Source organism: Leuciscus leuciscus, assembly GCF_965113295.1.
Source record: "Leuciscus leuciscus genome assembly, chromosome: 1".
Taxonomy (NCBI): Eukaryota; Metazoa; Chordata; class Actinopteri; order Cypriniformes; family Leuciscidae; genus Leuciscus; species Leuciscus leuciscus.
The window spans coordinates 61,094,092-61,110,557 of record NC_138725.1 but is presented as its reverse complement, the minus strand read 5'-3'; the positions used below and the strand labels follow the sequence as shown (position 1 = coordinate 61,110,557).

The following is a 16,466-nucleotide window of genomic DNA, read 5'->3' as shown; positions in this document are numbered from 1 at the left end:
GTATGGTATTGGGCTAAGACACATCATTGTAAAGAATAATCAGAGTCCGACTGTTGATATCAACATTATATTTGTCTGTCTGCCGATAGATTGACAAACAAATGTGTCATGGGCACAAAGTCAATCAAAACAAACATTTCAGTGAAGGTTACATTCTCCTCATGTAGTGTTGGGTCTGTCCCCCTCTGCTGGACGAAAACTAAACAACTGGGCGAGTATTGCCTCGTTTGTTTTTATGGCAATTATTGTTATGGAAAAAAAGACAACGGAAAGAAAAGTCCGTTGCTCTTGCTGATGGCAAAACTAAATAAAGAGACGAAATAGGTTGTAGTAAACAGGCAGGGCAAATTGTAATTGTTTAGTGGTTCTATTTCAAACACATTTTTTTTTTAGAGAAATTAAACACAGAAATATACACAGAAATATACACAATAAAATAGGCCTACTCACATCTTGAATGCATTCTTTTATTATCTACATATATTAAACAACACTTAATTTTTATTTTTATTTTTATTTTTTACAAAATCCCAGCTAAGCAAACTAGACATTGTGCAAATATATGACAATTTCTTTTAACATAAAAACACAGTATTTAGGCTAAAATTGAAAACCCCACCATGTTCAAATATAATTCAATAAACTCTCTGTACAATAAATATCAACCAAGATCAAATATCATAGTTAAACCTGAAACATCAACACAGACATAAAATAGTGTATTATTGCAACAGGCACATGTATTCAAAAAATATAGTTTGGTCTAGTTGGTGATTCAGAGGCCATAAAACAGAGGCTTTTTGAAATTGATAATAACAATCTATTTATAGCCTATAATTAGCTTCAATTTAAATTTGTAGGCTAAATAAAAGTCATATAATCCTTTAAAATAGTAGCGTATTGTTGCTGATAATATTCCTTAAATCGTTTGAATCAAAAGTGCTGTGGATGCAATTGTAGTTTTCAGCATATAAAATAAGCAACCAAAAACCACTAGCATTACTGATATCTTGTGCTGATATGATTGATTTGATTCCCTCTCAGAGTACTTCTCTTTTCTAAACATTTGCTAAATGTCAGCCTTTGTCAGACGACCGCAATGCAGTCCTGCCGTGTGTATCTGTGAAGAAACCTGATCTTTGGGTTTATGCCTGTCTTTGTTCCCAAACATTAGTATAGATCAGTCACTAATTCATTCAGTGATCCTTTTCTTGCTTCAGGCTCAGCCTCAGGTGATTGTGAACAGCAGAGGACATCAATGGAAGAGTGCTGCATAGACCAAGGCCCTCTTGAGCCGTTTTACACATACACATGCTAGTGTGTTTACACAGTGACTCTATTTTCCAGTTGTATTATTCTCACTAGTTTCTCCCTCAGGGAACAGGTCTGGGTTTTCTGCTAGCGTAGAGCGGATTCTCTTCTTCTCTTTAAAGCGGCCCGAATGTGAGACCTTCACATGGCGTCCCTTTGTCGCCGTTTTGTCCACGATGCGCTCCAAACGGGCGTTAAACTGGCTGTCCGCAGCTGCGTCGGGTGTCCCGGGTGTGTCCCCGGCGTTGCTGCTGTGGTCTCCGGGGATTTCATACAGCACTTTCGGCTCTGATTTCTTCTTACGCAAGAAGGTCAGTTTCCACCAGGCCGGTGCAGGTTCTGCGGTCGCCATCGAGATGAAAACAGACTCTGCAAGGAGGACAGAAAGAGAGATTTATATACATGAAAGGGTTATTTTTATGATTAAAGACCAAACAGTATGCCTAAGCAAATGAACGATAATCAGCTTGGTTTTTTTTGTTAACCAGCTGTTTTATTTAAACACAAAATGTAAGAATAGTCATAATGTGTAAGCTGAGGCCTGAGGGTGTGAGCTAATACTAATGTAAGATCTGTGTCTTGCATTAGAAGGGGCAGCCGCAAATGAATTTTTTAGTGTAACTCAATAAGCACCATATGGCAGAGGTATGATAGGGTTTTAACCTGAGGAGTTCTGGTTACAGGCCTCAAATTTCACTCACTCTGCACTGCAGCTATATGCTAGGAGGATGGAAATGCTATAGACCATGCTAATGCTAAATGGCAGAGCACTTGTGCTTATGGTGCATTCAAGTCCTCTTGGGAAGTTCATATTTATGAGTTGGGAAGTCGTGTTTACGATGTCAGGTTCACTTTCGTCGGAGAAAGATGGCGGTGTGCCTTCTCTTAATTAGCCTAACTACACAAAAACACAGCAAGGTTTTTAAACTACAGTACACTTCTAAAATGTTTTGCTTTTTCATATTTATAATTAATTTATGAAGCCACTGTGAACTTTATCGTTACATATTATGTTGTTATTTTACAATGATATCACATTTTGTGCAGGCAATCAGCTTATTTTGTTGTAAACAAGCCGGACAATGTCACTGCTAAATACCTATAAGTATTGTGGTATTCCACCATGTTTGTCACTGACGCCCCAAACTGGTAAATATTCCCACTCATACGACATTGTGGTGGCGTCCATGTGCGTTCGACTCGTAAATACGATCTTTCTGACATGACTTGAACACAAGTAGTAGCCTACAGCTTATTTTATCTTTTTGAATGAATAAAATTTACGATGTATGCTACGTTTCAAAAGTTTGTGGCCTATACGGTTTTTTTAATGTTCACTCAAAAATACAGTAAAAACTGTAATATTGTGAAGTATTATTACAATTTAAAATAATGGATTTCTCTATTAGTGTCACATGATCCTTCAGAAATCATTGTAAGATGCTGATTTGGTGCTGAAGAAACATGTTTTATTATTATCAATGTTGAAAACAGTTGTGCTGCTTAATGTTTTTGGAAACCGTGATACATTTTTCAGGATTTTTTTGATGACTATTAAGTTCAAAGAACAGCATTTGAAACAGAACTCTTTTGTGACATTAGTCACAAAAAGTTTTTACTGTCACATCTGATTGGGTCCTTGCTGAATAAAAATATTAATTTCTTTAAAAGAGAGAGAGAGCTCTTACTGACCCCAAACTTTTGAATGGTAAATTTGTACTTCAATAAATCTGTAAAGGTTGATTGTGGTGATTCACTTTGAAATCATTAACACTGTTATCTTAACTCGACTAAACATTTTGTTAAATGGACCTACTAATATTTAATAAACAAGAGGAAGCTAATTCTTTAGAAATGTGTAACTGTCTCCATTCAGGCCATAAGTGAACACACTCATTATAGCATCTGACCTCATGAGACTTCACTTCTTAGGTCTGACTGCTGCAGCTGGTTTCATGTTAGCCATGATATTCAGTGTGTTGTAGATTTGACGTGATTAATTCATTCATTTACGTGATTTTACACAGTCCATTGTTGTGTTAAGAGCTCACGTCCAGAGACAGTTTATGGTTCATACACATGCAATGGCTTCTTTGAAGTAAACCATTACAATAAAAGCAAGCACGCCTTTGACATACAGGGTGAAACACTGTCGTATGATATTGTAAGGTTTACCGCACACTTATTCACACAAAGACAACGATAAACAAACACTTTGAGCTGCATATCCTGGGAAAGTTTATTGCTTTACTGTCCATGGTCAAATCTCGAACTGAATCAGCCTTCTGTGAAATGTAAAAATGAACTCAACCACACTCAAATACACACAAAACTGCTGTAGCATGTGACAATATCCATGCATTCACGGGAAAGGCTTGGCTCTGTTGCTTAGCAACAAAGTGGTCATTTTCATACAGTATGCTAATTTCTGTTCGCTCTCTCAGGGCTTTGACTCTTGCTCCTGCTTTTATGTTTACGAGAGCAAACAGAGATCAGGTGGTGCCGGCCAGCTCCCTTTCAACCTTACAGCCTTGTTTTTCTGACGCTTTTAACCTTATAAAAAGAGGCCATTTAATCCAGATGGTTTTAACAATAAGCCATATTGCATTTGCTCTATATTTGAAAAGCTATAAGTATGCATTTTATAAAAATCTTTGATTTGGTTGTTCAAAAAGTTATTAATTTTACTGCACATTTATCACTTGCAATTATATCGAATAAGTTTAAAGCGCAATTTATAATACAGACATGGATTTTGAAATGTTCTATCAATGCACCCCAATGCACTATAATCAGTTTTACCGTGGGAAATATTATGGTTTAGTCAGGATTTGGATATGGAAGTTTTGTCTTTGCACGCAAATGGAACTTCTACGCAAAGCACATGGACACTCCATGTTGTTAGCATGTGGTTTTCATATGAAAATAAAAATAATGATAAGGTTCAAGGAAATCATTATTCAGAGGGAAAAGCAAGTGTTTTCCGGGAGCATGTCAATGGAGCAGGAACTTTCTGTGAGCTGATAATTCAAGGATTTGATAAGATTTACATATCACGATAATGTAGAAAACCAATGGCTTTGGTGTGGCAAAATCTAACTTCTGATTTGTCTTGTTATGCAAACTACGGACAGCTTGTTCATTTCTAAAGTATTAAAAAAAAAGATCAGGCAGCAATAATAACGACACAAAGAACATTTAGTTTCAACAGAAGCTCCCATGAGAAATTGCAGTCTCTGTAGTCATCCTGATTAATTAATTATTCCTATCGGTGGTTGGAAAAAACATCAGGTGTTAACTGGAGGTCTTTGGAGAGCTTCGCTCGGGGAACAGTCACACTCTGAGGGGGTTAAAGTGAGTAAAAATATAGTGCAATTGACAGGAACTGAGGTAAATACATTCCTGTGTTTAATCTTGCAGGCCCAAATTGTGCATTGGCATCCATTTCACTAGTTCAGGTTTATTTTTATGTCGGTTTACTCTCACTCCTTTTAGAAATAAGTCCCTATGCACGAGAGTAAAAGTAAAGGTTCTTTACTGGCACCGATGGTTCCATGAAGAACCTCTAACATCCATGGAAAATGGATTGTTCAATATACTGTAAAAATACTTTAGATTATTAAAATGTTTCTACACTAAGAAAAAAAAAATATTTAAGAACTGTTCACTGAAAGGTTCTCTAGGGAATGCAAATGGTTCCGCTATATGACATCACTGGGAAAAAAAAAAACCTTTTGGATTTTTCTAAAGAGAGTATAGCTAAAAAGGAGGAAAAGGAAATTGGTCAGAAGTTTCCACAGAGAAAAAAGATCTCCCCTGACTATCTGGAGATCTCGATTCAGATGTGTCTTCTTCTTCTTCTTCTTCAAAAAAAAAAAAAAAACCCCACTCAAATAAGACAATTGTTGACCTAAAGTAAGAGTATACTGAATGTGTATAGTGCAGATCATTTGGTTTTGAAAAAATTGGATGAGTTTGAGCTCATATTGAGATCTGACTTTTGATTGCAGACTTTGGACATAGCGAATCTGAACATATTGAGACTTAGTTGAACTTGACATCTCTTCTGAAAGTGTAGAGGAGACGTGTGAGATCATTGGGGCTTTTTCTCAGGAGAAAAAGATCTCTTACAAAACTGAGAGTTTTTCATTTTCCTTCCAATGGGGAGAGGGCAGTTTTTGTGTATAAATACAAATACCCAAGCACATATAAAGCAGGCAGCAGAGGCACTAAACACTAAACTAAACTAAAAATGGCATTTGCTTGTGACTTCATAACATCATTCGTTTCAAGCATCTCTTCAGTGAATTAAACCGTTGGTATTCTTCTATGAATGCCACTAATTATAGAGAGACTCACTTTAAAGCGCCATGACAGGTTTAAAAAGCGAGGCTGTGAGGGAAAGACTTACCGTGTTTTCAATGGCATTCGCTGTAAGAATCTGTATCACTTTACACAGCTTATATTGTCAGGAGTTTTTTGTCTACTGAAATTTTCTTGGAGAGATATTTTTGCAGTGTTTCGTCAGCAGAACAATTCAAAAACACATAAAATAACAGTACAACCCACTGAAGAGATGCCTGTCTACCACTCAAAGCCTCGCTTTCATTCCTGCTAAAAATCAATGTTTGTGGATCGGTTTAATTTCAATTGAATTAGTTCAGGAGGTCAGAACTTTCTTGGCTGGATTCCTTCCCAATGCAATGTTTTTGTCAGGCTCAATAAGTAAGTTCAAAATCCGTTCAGAGACGTTCATCTTGGCCGCTAAATTCGTACTATTGACACAACTGAAAGAAATGTTTTGCATTTCAAAGTGTTCACTTGATTGCAATAACCCCCCCCCACACACACACACACACATACACACATACACACATACACACACACACACACACACACACACACACACACACACACACACACACACACACACACACTCATCTCAGGCTCCTCATTATGCATGGTTAGTCAGTGATAAAGGTTCACTGTTTGCTATGAATGTGTAATCATGTGTCTGTCCAAAGGTTATTAAAATTCACAGCTCATTCCCTTTTTTCTCTAGAACTTAATATCAATTCCCATTTGATCAGCTTTTTTTTTCTTTCTAGAACTCAGTATTAATTTCCATTTGATTTTACCTTTAGCAAACAAGTAACAGTAACTTATCTGTAAACTAATTAATATGAAACTAAATGCAACTGGATGATATTCCATGGAGTTTAAAGAGTTCTTCCCCTCCAGTGAATTCTGGTAGCTATAATAAGCCTCTCTCACCTGGGCAGGTCAATGTACGTCCGTTGAGATACTTGTTATCTGCTTTAGAGGGGTCACTATCCTTTGGTTCGGTTGAGTCCAGCAGGTGAGGTCATCGCCCAATAGGACCCAGCTTTTAATTATAGTTTCTGTCTCTTCTCTTCTGCCTCCTCTCCAGCTTGGCTGTCCCTCTCGCTCTCTCTGGCAAGCAGGTGTAGATTCACAGGTGCATGTCTCCTCCCACAGACACCCACACCAGACTCCTCCTCCCTCTGCCTGATAAACAGGCTTATGTCACATCAGCCTCATGGAACAATAGCTAAAATATATACTTGGATTGGGTGTAGAAGATTAATGACTGGATCAGCTTTATAGCTAATATTTAAGAGTCTAAAAGTAATGGCCATTGGGAATGTGATCAGCAGGGATTGTGTTAATAATAGTAGTGCGTGACTTTTTCTCTCTTTTTTAAGACTCTCAGGCATCCGGTGCTTTCTTGTTACATTTTTTAATTTTTTATAAATAAATAGAATTTAATGTATCTTGAAATGCTATATTGACAATTCTCTCAAAGCTGTTTAATGACATTATTTACTGTGGTGAATGTTTTTTTGTTTTTTTTCATGAAGACATACTTTTTCAAGTAGGCCTAACTATAAAATATCTGAGTTAATTTTTCAAATAAGTTACTTTGTTTTCTCATTTAAAGGGTTAGTTCACCCAAAAATGAAAATTCTGTCAGTAATTACTCACCCTCATGTTGTTCCAACCGCGTAAGACCTTCGTTCATCTTCGGAACACAAATTAAGATATTTTTGATGAAATCTGAGAGCTGATCACTTCTCCGTAGGCTGCTAGGTGGCCCAAACTTGCTGGCCCAGAAAAGTTATTAAAGAGATCGTTAATATAGTCCAAGTGACTACAGTGGCTCAATCTTAAGTATATCAAGCGACGAGAATACTTTTTGTGCGCAAAAACAAACAAAAATAACGACTTTATTCCACTATTCATTTCCTTCTCTCTGGGCCTCGTAGTGTTTTTGCGCAGCACGTCTGTGTTACACGTCACCACGTAGGCTCACTATTGGCCGACGCTGGTCATGTGTGTGACGCGCAGCGCAAAAACACTACGTGAACCAACTAGAGGCCCAGAGAGAAGGAAATGAATAGTGGAATAAAGTCGTTATTTTTGTTTGTTTTTGCGCACAAAAAGTATTCTCGTCGCTTGATATACTTAAGATTGAGCCACTGTAGTCACTTGGACTATATTAACGATCTCTTTAATAACTTTTCTGGGCCAGCAAGTTTGGGCCACCTAGCAGCCTACGGAGAAGTGATCAGCTCTCAGATTTCATCAAAAATATCTTAATTTGTGTTCCGAAGATGAACGAAGGTCTTACGCGGTTGGAACAACATGAGGGTGAGTAATTACTGACAGAATTTTCATTTTTGGGTGAACTAACCCTTTAATGGCTGACAGCTGTCCTGTCAGTGAGAAATCGAGAGAAAGGTGCAGAGGCGTTGTGTGTAAACATGATGGATATTTTAGTTCAAGACTAAGGGTTCGTTTACACGACAACGATGTACAAAAACGGAAAAGTTCTTCCTTTGCATTTTTGTCCATTGTCACCATTGTCAAAACAATCCCTGTTCCCACGGATCCGCGAAAACGACCAAAAACACTGTAGTATTCACTTTGTTAAGAAACACTACGCACCAATAGACTGAACATGTAATAGGCTACTCATGAGCATGACGTCACCGTTTTAACACATGGATATCGTTTTCAAAAACTTGCACTTTGAAACCCGTTTTCAAAACTTCACGTTTTCAGGCTCCCGAAGTGCTGTTGTCGTGTAAATTAACGGCCAAAACACGTAAAAAGTTTTATGTTAAAAACTGTGCTGTGTAAACGGCCCATTATTGTGAGCTTGCTTTTAATCATCTCACACAAAAACAGATTCAGTATTCCTCAAAATGAATAAAAACAGTGAAATGCAAACTCAGAATATTATACAAACCTGCAATAGTTAAATATGTTAAATAATACAAATATACTTTATGTATTTAATCTCACCTTATTAACCAATATCTTTGCTGCTGACCTTCAATGATTCAATTTAACCATACAAATAAGTAAAATGACTTTAGTTTATATTGCTGAAGTAGGAGCGTTGAACTTTCTTCTCCTTCTTCTGCAATCCAGAATGGCTGCACAGCTGATAGGTTTGAGCTGCACTTTCTACTGCAGAGGCATACATAATTGCATTCCAGCCTGAGGCTTATTCATTTCACTTTCAGTGTGTTTTTACTTATTAATTTTTTTAAGTTAAAAAAATATGACTATATATATATACTATGTTATATTTTATTTTCCTCTCTTAAAGGGTTAGTTCACTCAAAAATGAAACATTCTGTCAGTAATTGCTTATATTTGTCCACAACTTATATTTGTCCGCAAAACTAATTTAAGCATTTCAGATCTTTAAGCAGGTCTTTAGAATTATGAGAAACAGTTGTGTCCAAACTTTTGACTGGTAATAGCCTATTTAAAAGCAACTAGCCTCATCATAATCTCTCTCTGAGAGAGAGAGACAGAGAGACAGAGAGACAGAGAGAGAGAGAGAGAGAGAGAGAGAGAGAGAGAGAGAGAGAGAGAATTTTCTTTATAATGCATCTGTTCTTTGTATATATACTGTATATATATATATATATATATATATATATATATATATATATATATATATATATATGTATACATAGGCCTATATATATATATATGTATACATATATATATATATATATATATATATATATATATGTGTGTGTATATAGAAAGAAAGAAAGAAAGAAAGAAAGAAAGAAAGAAAGAAAGAAAGAAAGAAAGAAAGAAAGAAAGAAAGAAAGAAAGAAAGAAAGAAAGAAAGAAAGAAAGAAAGAAAGAACAATTCCACATCCGACCAGTAGAGGGCAGACTCTCAGTCCTGTTTGTCTATTTGAGAGGTAATAGTCATCAGTCCTGGCTCTGGCATTAGTTTGAACAGGAACACTGGCCAGAGAAGTGCCTGATGCCAGGATGCCCACTGGTGCGATTAGGCTGTTTGAGGGAGACTAATGGCTGACCGCTGCCCTAGCTGGGCGTTTTAAGGAGGACTTGCCCTCTGTCTGGGGGCTGCTTGGTTCATGTGTTAAGCTGGCGGTAGGACAGGGTATGCGGGGTTCATTCACACGGGGATTAAATAAGAACAAGTCACATTTGATGGCCCACTCGAAAGGCTGTTCAGCACCAGCTGGGCTCTGGCGTTGATAGTTTGCTCATGGCAGCCAAGATCGGCCTCTCCACAGTCTGCAGAACACACAGTCCATTAATCATTATCTTATAGTTTCTGATGGGAAACTTCATTTGGCCCGACAAGAGTCATTTTCATTTAAAGGGAACATTTTGGCCATCTAAAGCGTCTGGCCTGATCATATAGGCTGTCTGACTTTAGTTTTGAACATTCGGCAGTTCATAAAGAATCAGAATTTAAGAATTGATGAGTTGGAATTTGAATAAAATGTCTACGGGATGAATTGGAAGGACAGGAAGATGAATTTACTGAATTGCTTTTGAAAGATATTCAAGGCAAACACACAACACAGAAAACTCTCCAGAGTAACAAAATGGGCATGCTTCTATTCTGTAAACCAGCTTTCAGGGTAAATTAGAGCATTCTGGAAAATGTGGTCTTCCACCATGGTTCATAGGTCAAATAATAGGCCTAAATTAAAACTATTTATTTAAAATAATAATAATAATTAGTTGCAATTTTTGAAACGCCATCTTAATTAAATGCAAATTTCTATTGATGCCATTTTACATAGGCTATTGGTTATAATATAGGCCTAGGTGTTTTTGGAAATTCCCCATTGTCTATGAAAAAGTCTTCATGTAGCCAATGGGTTATTCTGAAAAATTTAGTTTTCTTTATAAATCTAATAGATGTTTTTGTTTTGTTTTTTGCATTATTATTCACATTGAAATTACAATTCAACATATTCTATTACCTCAGTTAAAAATCATGAATTTCATTCATCTCGATTGAATTCTGCATAGCATAAAAAATAGCCTAGTTTTTCATTAAATTATTTTGATACAATTCAAATTTGACATAAAAAAAAATCACATGTCTTTGGAATGCACAGCACAATCAACATGAATTACATTGTTTTAATTTACCTTGTGTCTATTGAAATCGTGGTATGTGTTGTATTAGTGCTCCTCCTGGTGGCGAGATTCTTGAACAACAGGTTCGTCCTGTGGAGATAATACAGTTGTGCGGTTCAAGCGCTGCAGTCTTCTATTTGACCACCAGGTGGCAGTAGCTCCCGTCAGTCATCATTACTGCCTTGAACCACAACAAATTGAAAATGAAATTACTGTCAATCTATTGAGAGAATGAAGTTATGTCATATCATAGTCCGTAGAGGGAAGGAAATAGACAGATGGGCTACTGGTGCAGATAGAGTGGTTTTAAAGGAGGAGGAAAAAAGGGATGACATTTATTTTGTTGTTTCTTTGTTTTATTCTACTGAATAGAATCCTCCCTCTCTCTTTCACATCTCCAATTCCCTTGTTCCTTATTTTCCCTTGCGCATTATAATGGATGCATCAGGGAAAGAAAACAGCAAACTGGTCTGCGTGCTGTATTCGCATAAAGATTTTGTTGTTCAGGAATAAAAGAAAACAGTAAAATTGTTGAGACAAGAGAGGACAATGGACCCTGAACAGGATTATTATGGGGGTTGAAAAACATACCAAAAACGCAAACAAAATGAGTGCACTATATAGGCCTAACTGAAATGAAAATTAGGGTTGTTGCTCTCATTCTTCCAGTAATCTCGCTTAGAGCATGTTTTTACAGAGAGGTCTTATTTTGTGGCTAGCAGACCTCATCTTCACTCGTTCTTGTCGATGTGGTGAAGGGGGAGTGAATGATAGAACCCATCAATCAAAACATTTCTGCTTCCATCGCTTTTTATCCACTGCATCTTACTGCTGAAGACATATAATGAAATAAACAACTTCCAACATTTGATTCTGAGTTCAGAATTTGTAGTGAAGAACCTTTAAAGTCACCATGAAATCAAAATAGATTTTTTTGGGGGGGAATATTGCAGTTTTATTATAAATGATTTATTCGTCCACATAATTATTTAATCAAAATTCATGTGTCCTCATAATCTTTAATCAAAGTAACTTCACATCTCTTCTCTTCTCTGATGATGTGTTTACTGGCGTGAGGGCGGGGCAAACTGTCACTCACATGACATCACAGCAACACTAAACCACAACCAATGGTCCAATCAATTCCACATGTACAAAATCAAGACCCACCCCACATTTCTTCTTGTTCGAGAAGCCGTTCACTCATGGCGCTTTTCCACGGCGTGGTACGACTCGGCTCGCTTTACTTTGGCTCGGTTTGCTTTTCCACTGCAGTTAATACCGCTTTAAAGTGGGTGGGATTATAAACTGATCGTTATAGTTGCGCCGCCACCTCGGTTTCTGACCACAATACAGCATTTCTTCTTTCAAGTTGTGTGCAACGGTCGTTTCAAGCAAGTCATTTAAAGTCCCGGTTGGCTGTTGCTGACTATTTAAATCTAGCGGGTTTGGTGTCTCTTGTCGCAAATCGCTGTAGTGACGATATATTTTCTGACCAATCAGTGATTGCATATACTCTCTGACCAATCAGTGATCTGCAGTGTTTACACGTCACATTTTAGTATCGGCTCGCTTGGAACCTCAACCAAGGTGGTAGGCTATAAAAAATAGTAGCCTACCAGGTACTAGGTAGCCTACTGTACACAGTGGAAAACCCCCCAAAAGAGAGCCATATATCATGCAGTGGAAAAGCGGCATCAGATATAGGGTGCGTCTCAGTCAACTCCTAGCTCCATAGCTCATGAATCGGTATATTGTGTTCATGAATTCGTGTACTGGTAAGGACAGTAAAGGACGCTGCCTGCTCACTACATATTGGGACATTGTTGACTGTTTCAAGCTGACTTTAAATTTCATCTTTTAGGCTTTTTTTCCAGCAAAGGTGGCAAAAACTCAACTATTGGAGATGGCGTGAAGTATGTCAACGCAACCTGAGCCACTCCTTTTCTCTCATTTTGATAAGGTTATTTCATTAACATAATCTCAAAGAGGTGAGTTTCACTCTAAACTGCTGATTCTGTGGGGAACCATCGTGACTCAAACTTAGCGTGTTTATTTATATAAACAGACAGTTCATCTTCCACGCGCCTCCAGCCAAACGGAAGCATCCGCACCGGGCTGCTTTTTGGCGGGCAAAAGGGTTAAAACCGATCGGCAGGCATCAGTTTAATCATAATCAACCGAGCTAAAGAGGAGTAATGGAACCTGCGAGCCGGGCGCGCCTGTGTTCCGCCACAGATTAGCCGCTAATTTGCATAGCGCTTTCGTTCATCCACGTCGGCCCGACGACAGGCCGTCCTCCCCGGACACAGCCATGCGTAGCCTCCGGGGCCGCTTTGACAAATGGCTGGCCGCGTAGCGCTGTCTTTGCGCCCAAGACGGGGCAGCGAGAGCGACAGTGATTGATAGTCTGACGGGATAAATAGTGCAGAACTTCTTCTTCTTCTGCTTCTTTTTTCTCTAATAGGAGTACAAGAGGTGTTTAAAAACCTGCGTAATGGAGAAATATGAAGCCAAGCAGAGCAAGTGGGAAGGAGATTCTGGTTGTTCGAGTTCATGAGTGAGTGTTTGTGAGGTAAAGAGTTTGTGTGTGGAGGCCTACTCAAACATGAAGTGCTTGACTTTTTTACTCCCAGTCTGATCTGACACTTTACTCAGTGGCTTTGTTCAAATAGTATGCTACTAGTACTGCAGTAGTGTATTACTGCTAGCCTATGTAGGCTATAATGCATTGCGCAGTGCACCACATGCACATTTTCTGTATGCATTGAATATCCAGATAGCCCGTTTGTCAAAATATGAATGAACCAGAACTACTATCTGCAATGATTTGTAATAATTTGAATAATTTGCAGCATGCCAATGTTGAGGTCAACGTAGGATACTGCTGTTTGAAAGTATTGTTGCATTTTGTGTGCTATTTAAAATATAGTAGGCTTTATAGCTAGTATGTAACCACATATTCGGGTGGAACAAATGTAATTAAAACTCGTCCAGACTGACCACTAATGTAAATATTTGGTGGGGTTTGGTCCTCTCAGTGTCTATGATGGTTATTTCCATGCAGTATACAGTACATATTGTGCAGTGTGCCAGTATTCCATTCCAAACATAACTAATACTCCATCAACCTTCATTTCCACTGGAAAATTATTTTTCCTCCGTTGCCATCATCATTTTCAGTAATGAATAATTATATATAATTCGTAATAATTAGCAATAAGCAGTGCAGTTTGGGATGTAACTAATCGGTACAGAAATACATGAATAAATTTAGAGCCTGAGACTGATCCTCTCCATTTTGCAATCAAATGTCTGTTTAAACATTTCCATAGCCATTGTTTTCATGTTACAACTAATATTTCATAACTAAAGAAATGAGGGCGGGCTGAGCAGATTAGCAAAGAGTGCCATATATACTCAACCGTATGGGACCCGAGATTCTCTACACACTACAAATGACTGCTACACCATATAACAGATAGCCATTAAGAAAAAATAACTGAATAAATTGACAAAAAAAATAATGTGAATACATTCAAGCATTTAAATGCTTTGTCGTTAAATAAAAAGAAACACTCCCTATTGTTAAACAAAAGCAGGATCCTTATTATCTTATTAGAAATGATAATGCCATATAATATTTTTCAACACACACACACACACACACGTACAGTATGTCCCTGGGTGGCTCTCTGTTGGCAGATGAGGGTGCAATAAGGCAGTATAATGAATTCATTACATGCTATCTGACACCATTACCATAAGAATGCCAAACACATACATCAGCAAACACGATTTACACACCTCACCTCGCTCAGCTGCTAGCACACGCGCACACACATGTTGGGTTTTCATGTTTTATGGGGACTTACCATAAGCATAATGATTTTTATACTGTAGAAAATGTATATTCCATCCCCTAACCCTAAACATACCCATCACAGAAAACTTCCTGCATTTTTACATTTTCCAAAAACATCACTTAATGTGATTTATAAGCTGTTTTCCTTATGGGGACCAAAACATGTCCCCATAACATAGGGTGTTGACCATACACACACACACACTCATCAGTGAGTCTGGATCTGCACAGCTGGTAATTCAGATGATGTTTTGAATATGTATCAATAACATGAAAAACATGAAGAATCTCAATAGAACGTCAAAGACGTGACATGTTTGCATAACAATTATATTTCCTCGTAAACAAAGCATTTCATTATATTTTAATTTATTTATTGTTTTTAAATGTAAAAAGCTCACAATTACTGTACACACACACACACACACACACACTCGGTGAAATCCTCTGCGGGTGCATTAATGCACAGAGATAGATCGCAGGCATTAAGAAAAATAATGGTGTGGATATTGCAGCCTCTCATCTCTGGTCAGAGTGCTTTAATAAAGTGTGTAATAAAGTGACGGGGTGAACGTACGCTCTGAATTATCTACGGTAAGCGCTGAAGATCTGTCTCGGTTATGAAAACACAGCATCACTCATTCACAAGAAAGCCCGGAGTCATCGACTAAAGCAACAGCAGAAATTCAGATGTTTACAACTGTCAGATAGCAAGTTTAGATGACATTATTATGCAGGTGCTACATTAAAACATTACAACGTTATATTCTGTTCGTTTATGTTGGAGGTTATTAGGTAATTAGACCATAATTCAGGGCAGATGGTAGTTAAAGATGCTTTATTGCATTAGAGCTCCTGGGACCAAAACTCCAGAGAGATGTTTATATATTAATGAAACTCATCTGGCTACAAACATTAATAAGATTTAAGTAAATTCTCATGAGAGTTTGGAACTAATTTGAACCAATTACACCTGGAAAGTGAGATAAAAGCAACAACAACAGCAACAAAAAATCTGAAGTACAACTCAATGTTGCATGAACTCTAGTTTGGGCATGTGAAATGATTTGATGGTAATGGGAACTGGACCGAGACTCTTAACAGCTGTATTAATTAATATGACTAATTAAAATGCGGCTTCCCTTATGGCTGTCCAATGAGATGTGATTGAAGACGACAGTAATCAAGACGTGGAAAACTTTTTTAAACCAGTTGACAGAGCTCGATTCAGCGCGCTTGGGAGAGAGAAATGGCCTCTAACTACGTTATATAGAAATTCCAGGCACACGTACACACTCGTTCAGGCCTGCGCAACATCACGCTGGTTGGCCGCTGCCAGGGCTGTATGTTCACACACTCTTCATAAGGCTCAATTTAACTTCTTGTGTGTAATAAATAGAGTTGCCAGATCATTTGGGCCATATGTGCTGTATCACCCTCAAACACACAGACGGTCTTTCGCTCCGAGTTCTCGGCACGTTGACTGGCAGCGTTCTGGGGACTGAACATGGAAATGTGATACGCCGCAGCACCTGGAGTTCTACAGGAGACAGGATGTGTGTTTGGGCTCTGCTTGACTCCTGCGTGTTTCTGTTCTGTATATTATCATGCACTATTGCCCTGTGGCCTGCAAGGCCCCGGGCTCCTTCTGAGTCTGCCACTCAATCAAGACTAAAAGTCCATGAGTTTAAAAGCAGATTTCAATGGAATACAGAACTTTTTTTCTTTTAATTACTTGCAGAAATTACAATAATAATAAAATACCATTTAAAATAATACATAGATAATGGCTGTATTTCAGTTTGCATACTGATGTTATGCACTAAAAGTA

The 16,466-nt window shown here is 37.8% G+C and overlaps 1 protein-coding gene across 1 annotated transcript; it reads right to left on the bottom strand.

Annotated features, from left to right (window-relative positions):
• Nucleotides 1–453: 453 nt before the first annotated feature.
• LOC309505167 (proline-rich protein 15-like protein A) lies at nucleotides 454–6,779 on the bottom strand. Its single transcript, XM_082178500.1, has 2 exons — nucleotides 6,586–6,779; nucleotides 454–1,680 (listed from the first exon to the last, which is right to left on the bottom strand). Exon 2 carries the CDS (start codon nucleotides 1,661–1,663, stop codon nucleotides 1,337–1,339), a length of 327 nt encoding a protein of 108 aa, XP_082034626.1. The 5' UTR covers nucleotides 1,664–1,680; nucleotides 6,586–6,779; the 3' UTR covers nucleotides 454–1,336.
• Between the last annotated feature and the right edge of the window lie 9,687 nt (nucleotides 6,780–16,466).

Bases quoted from the DNA above. Each gene is read 5' to 3' on its own strand.
- LOC309505167 (XM_082178500.1), bottom strand. From the start codon at position 1,663: ATGGCGACCGCAGAACCTGCACCGGCCTGGTGGAAACTGACCTTCTTG.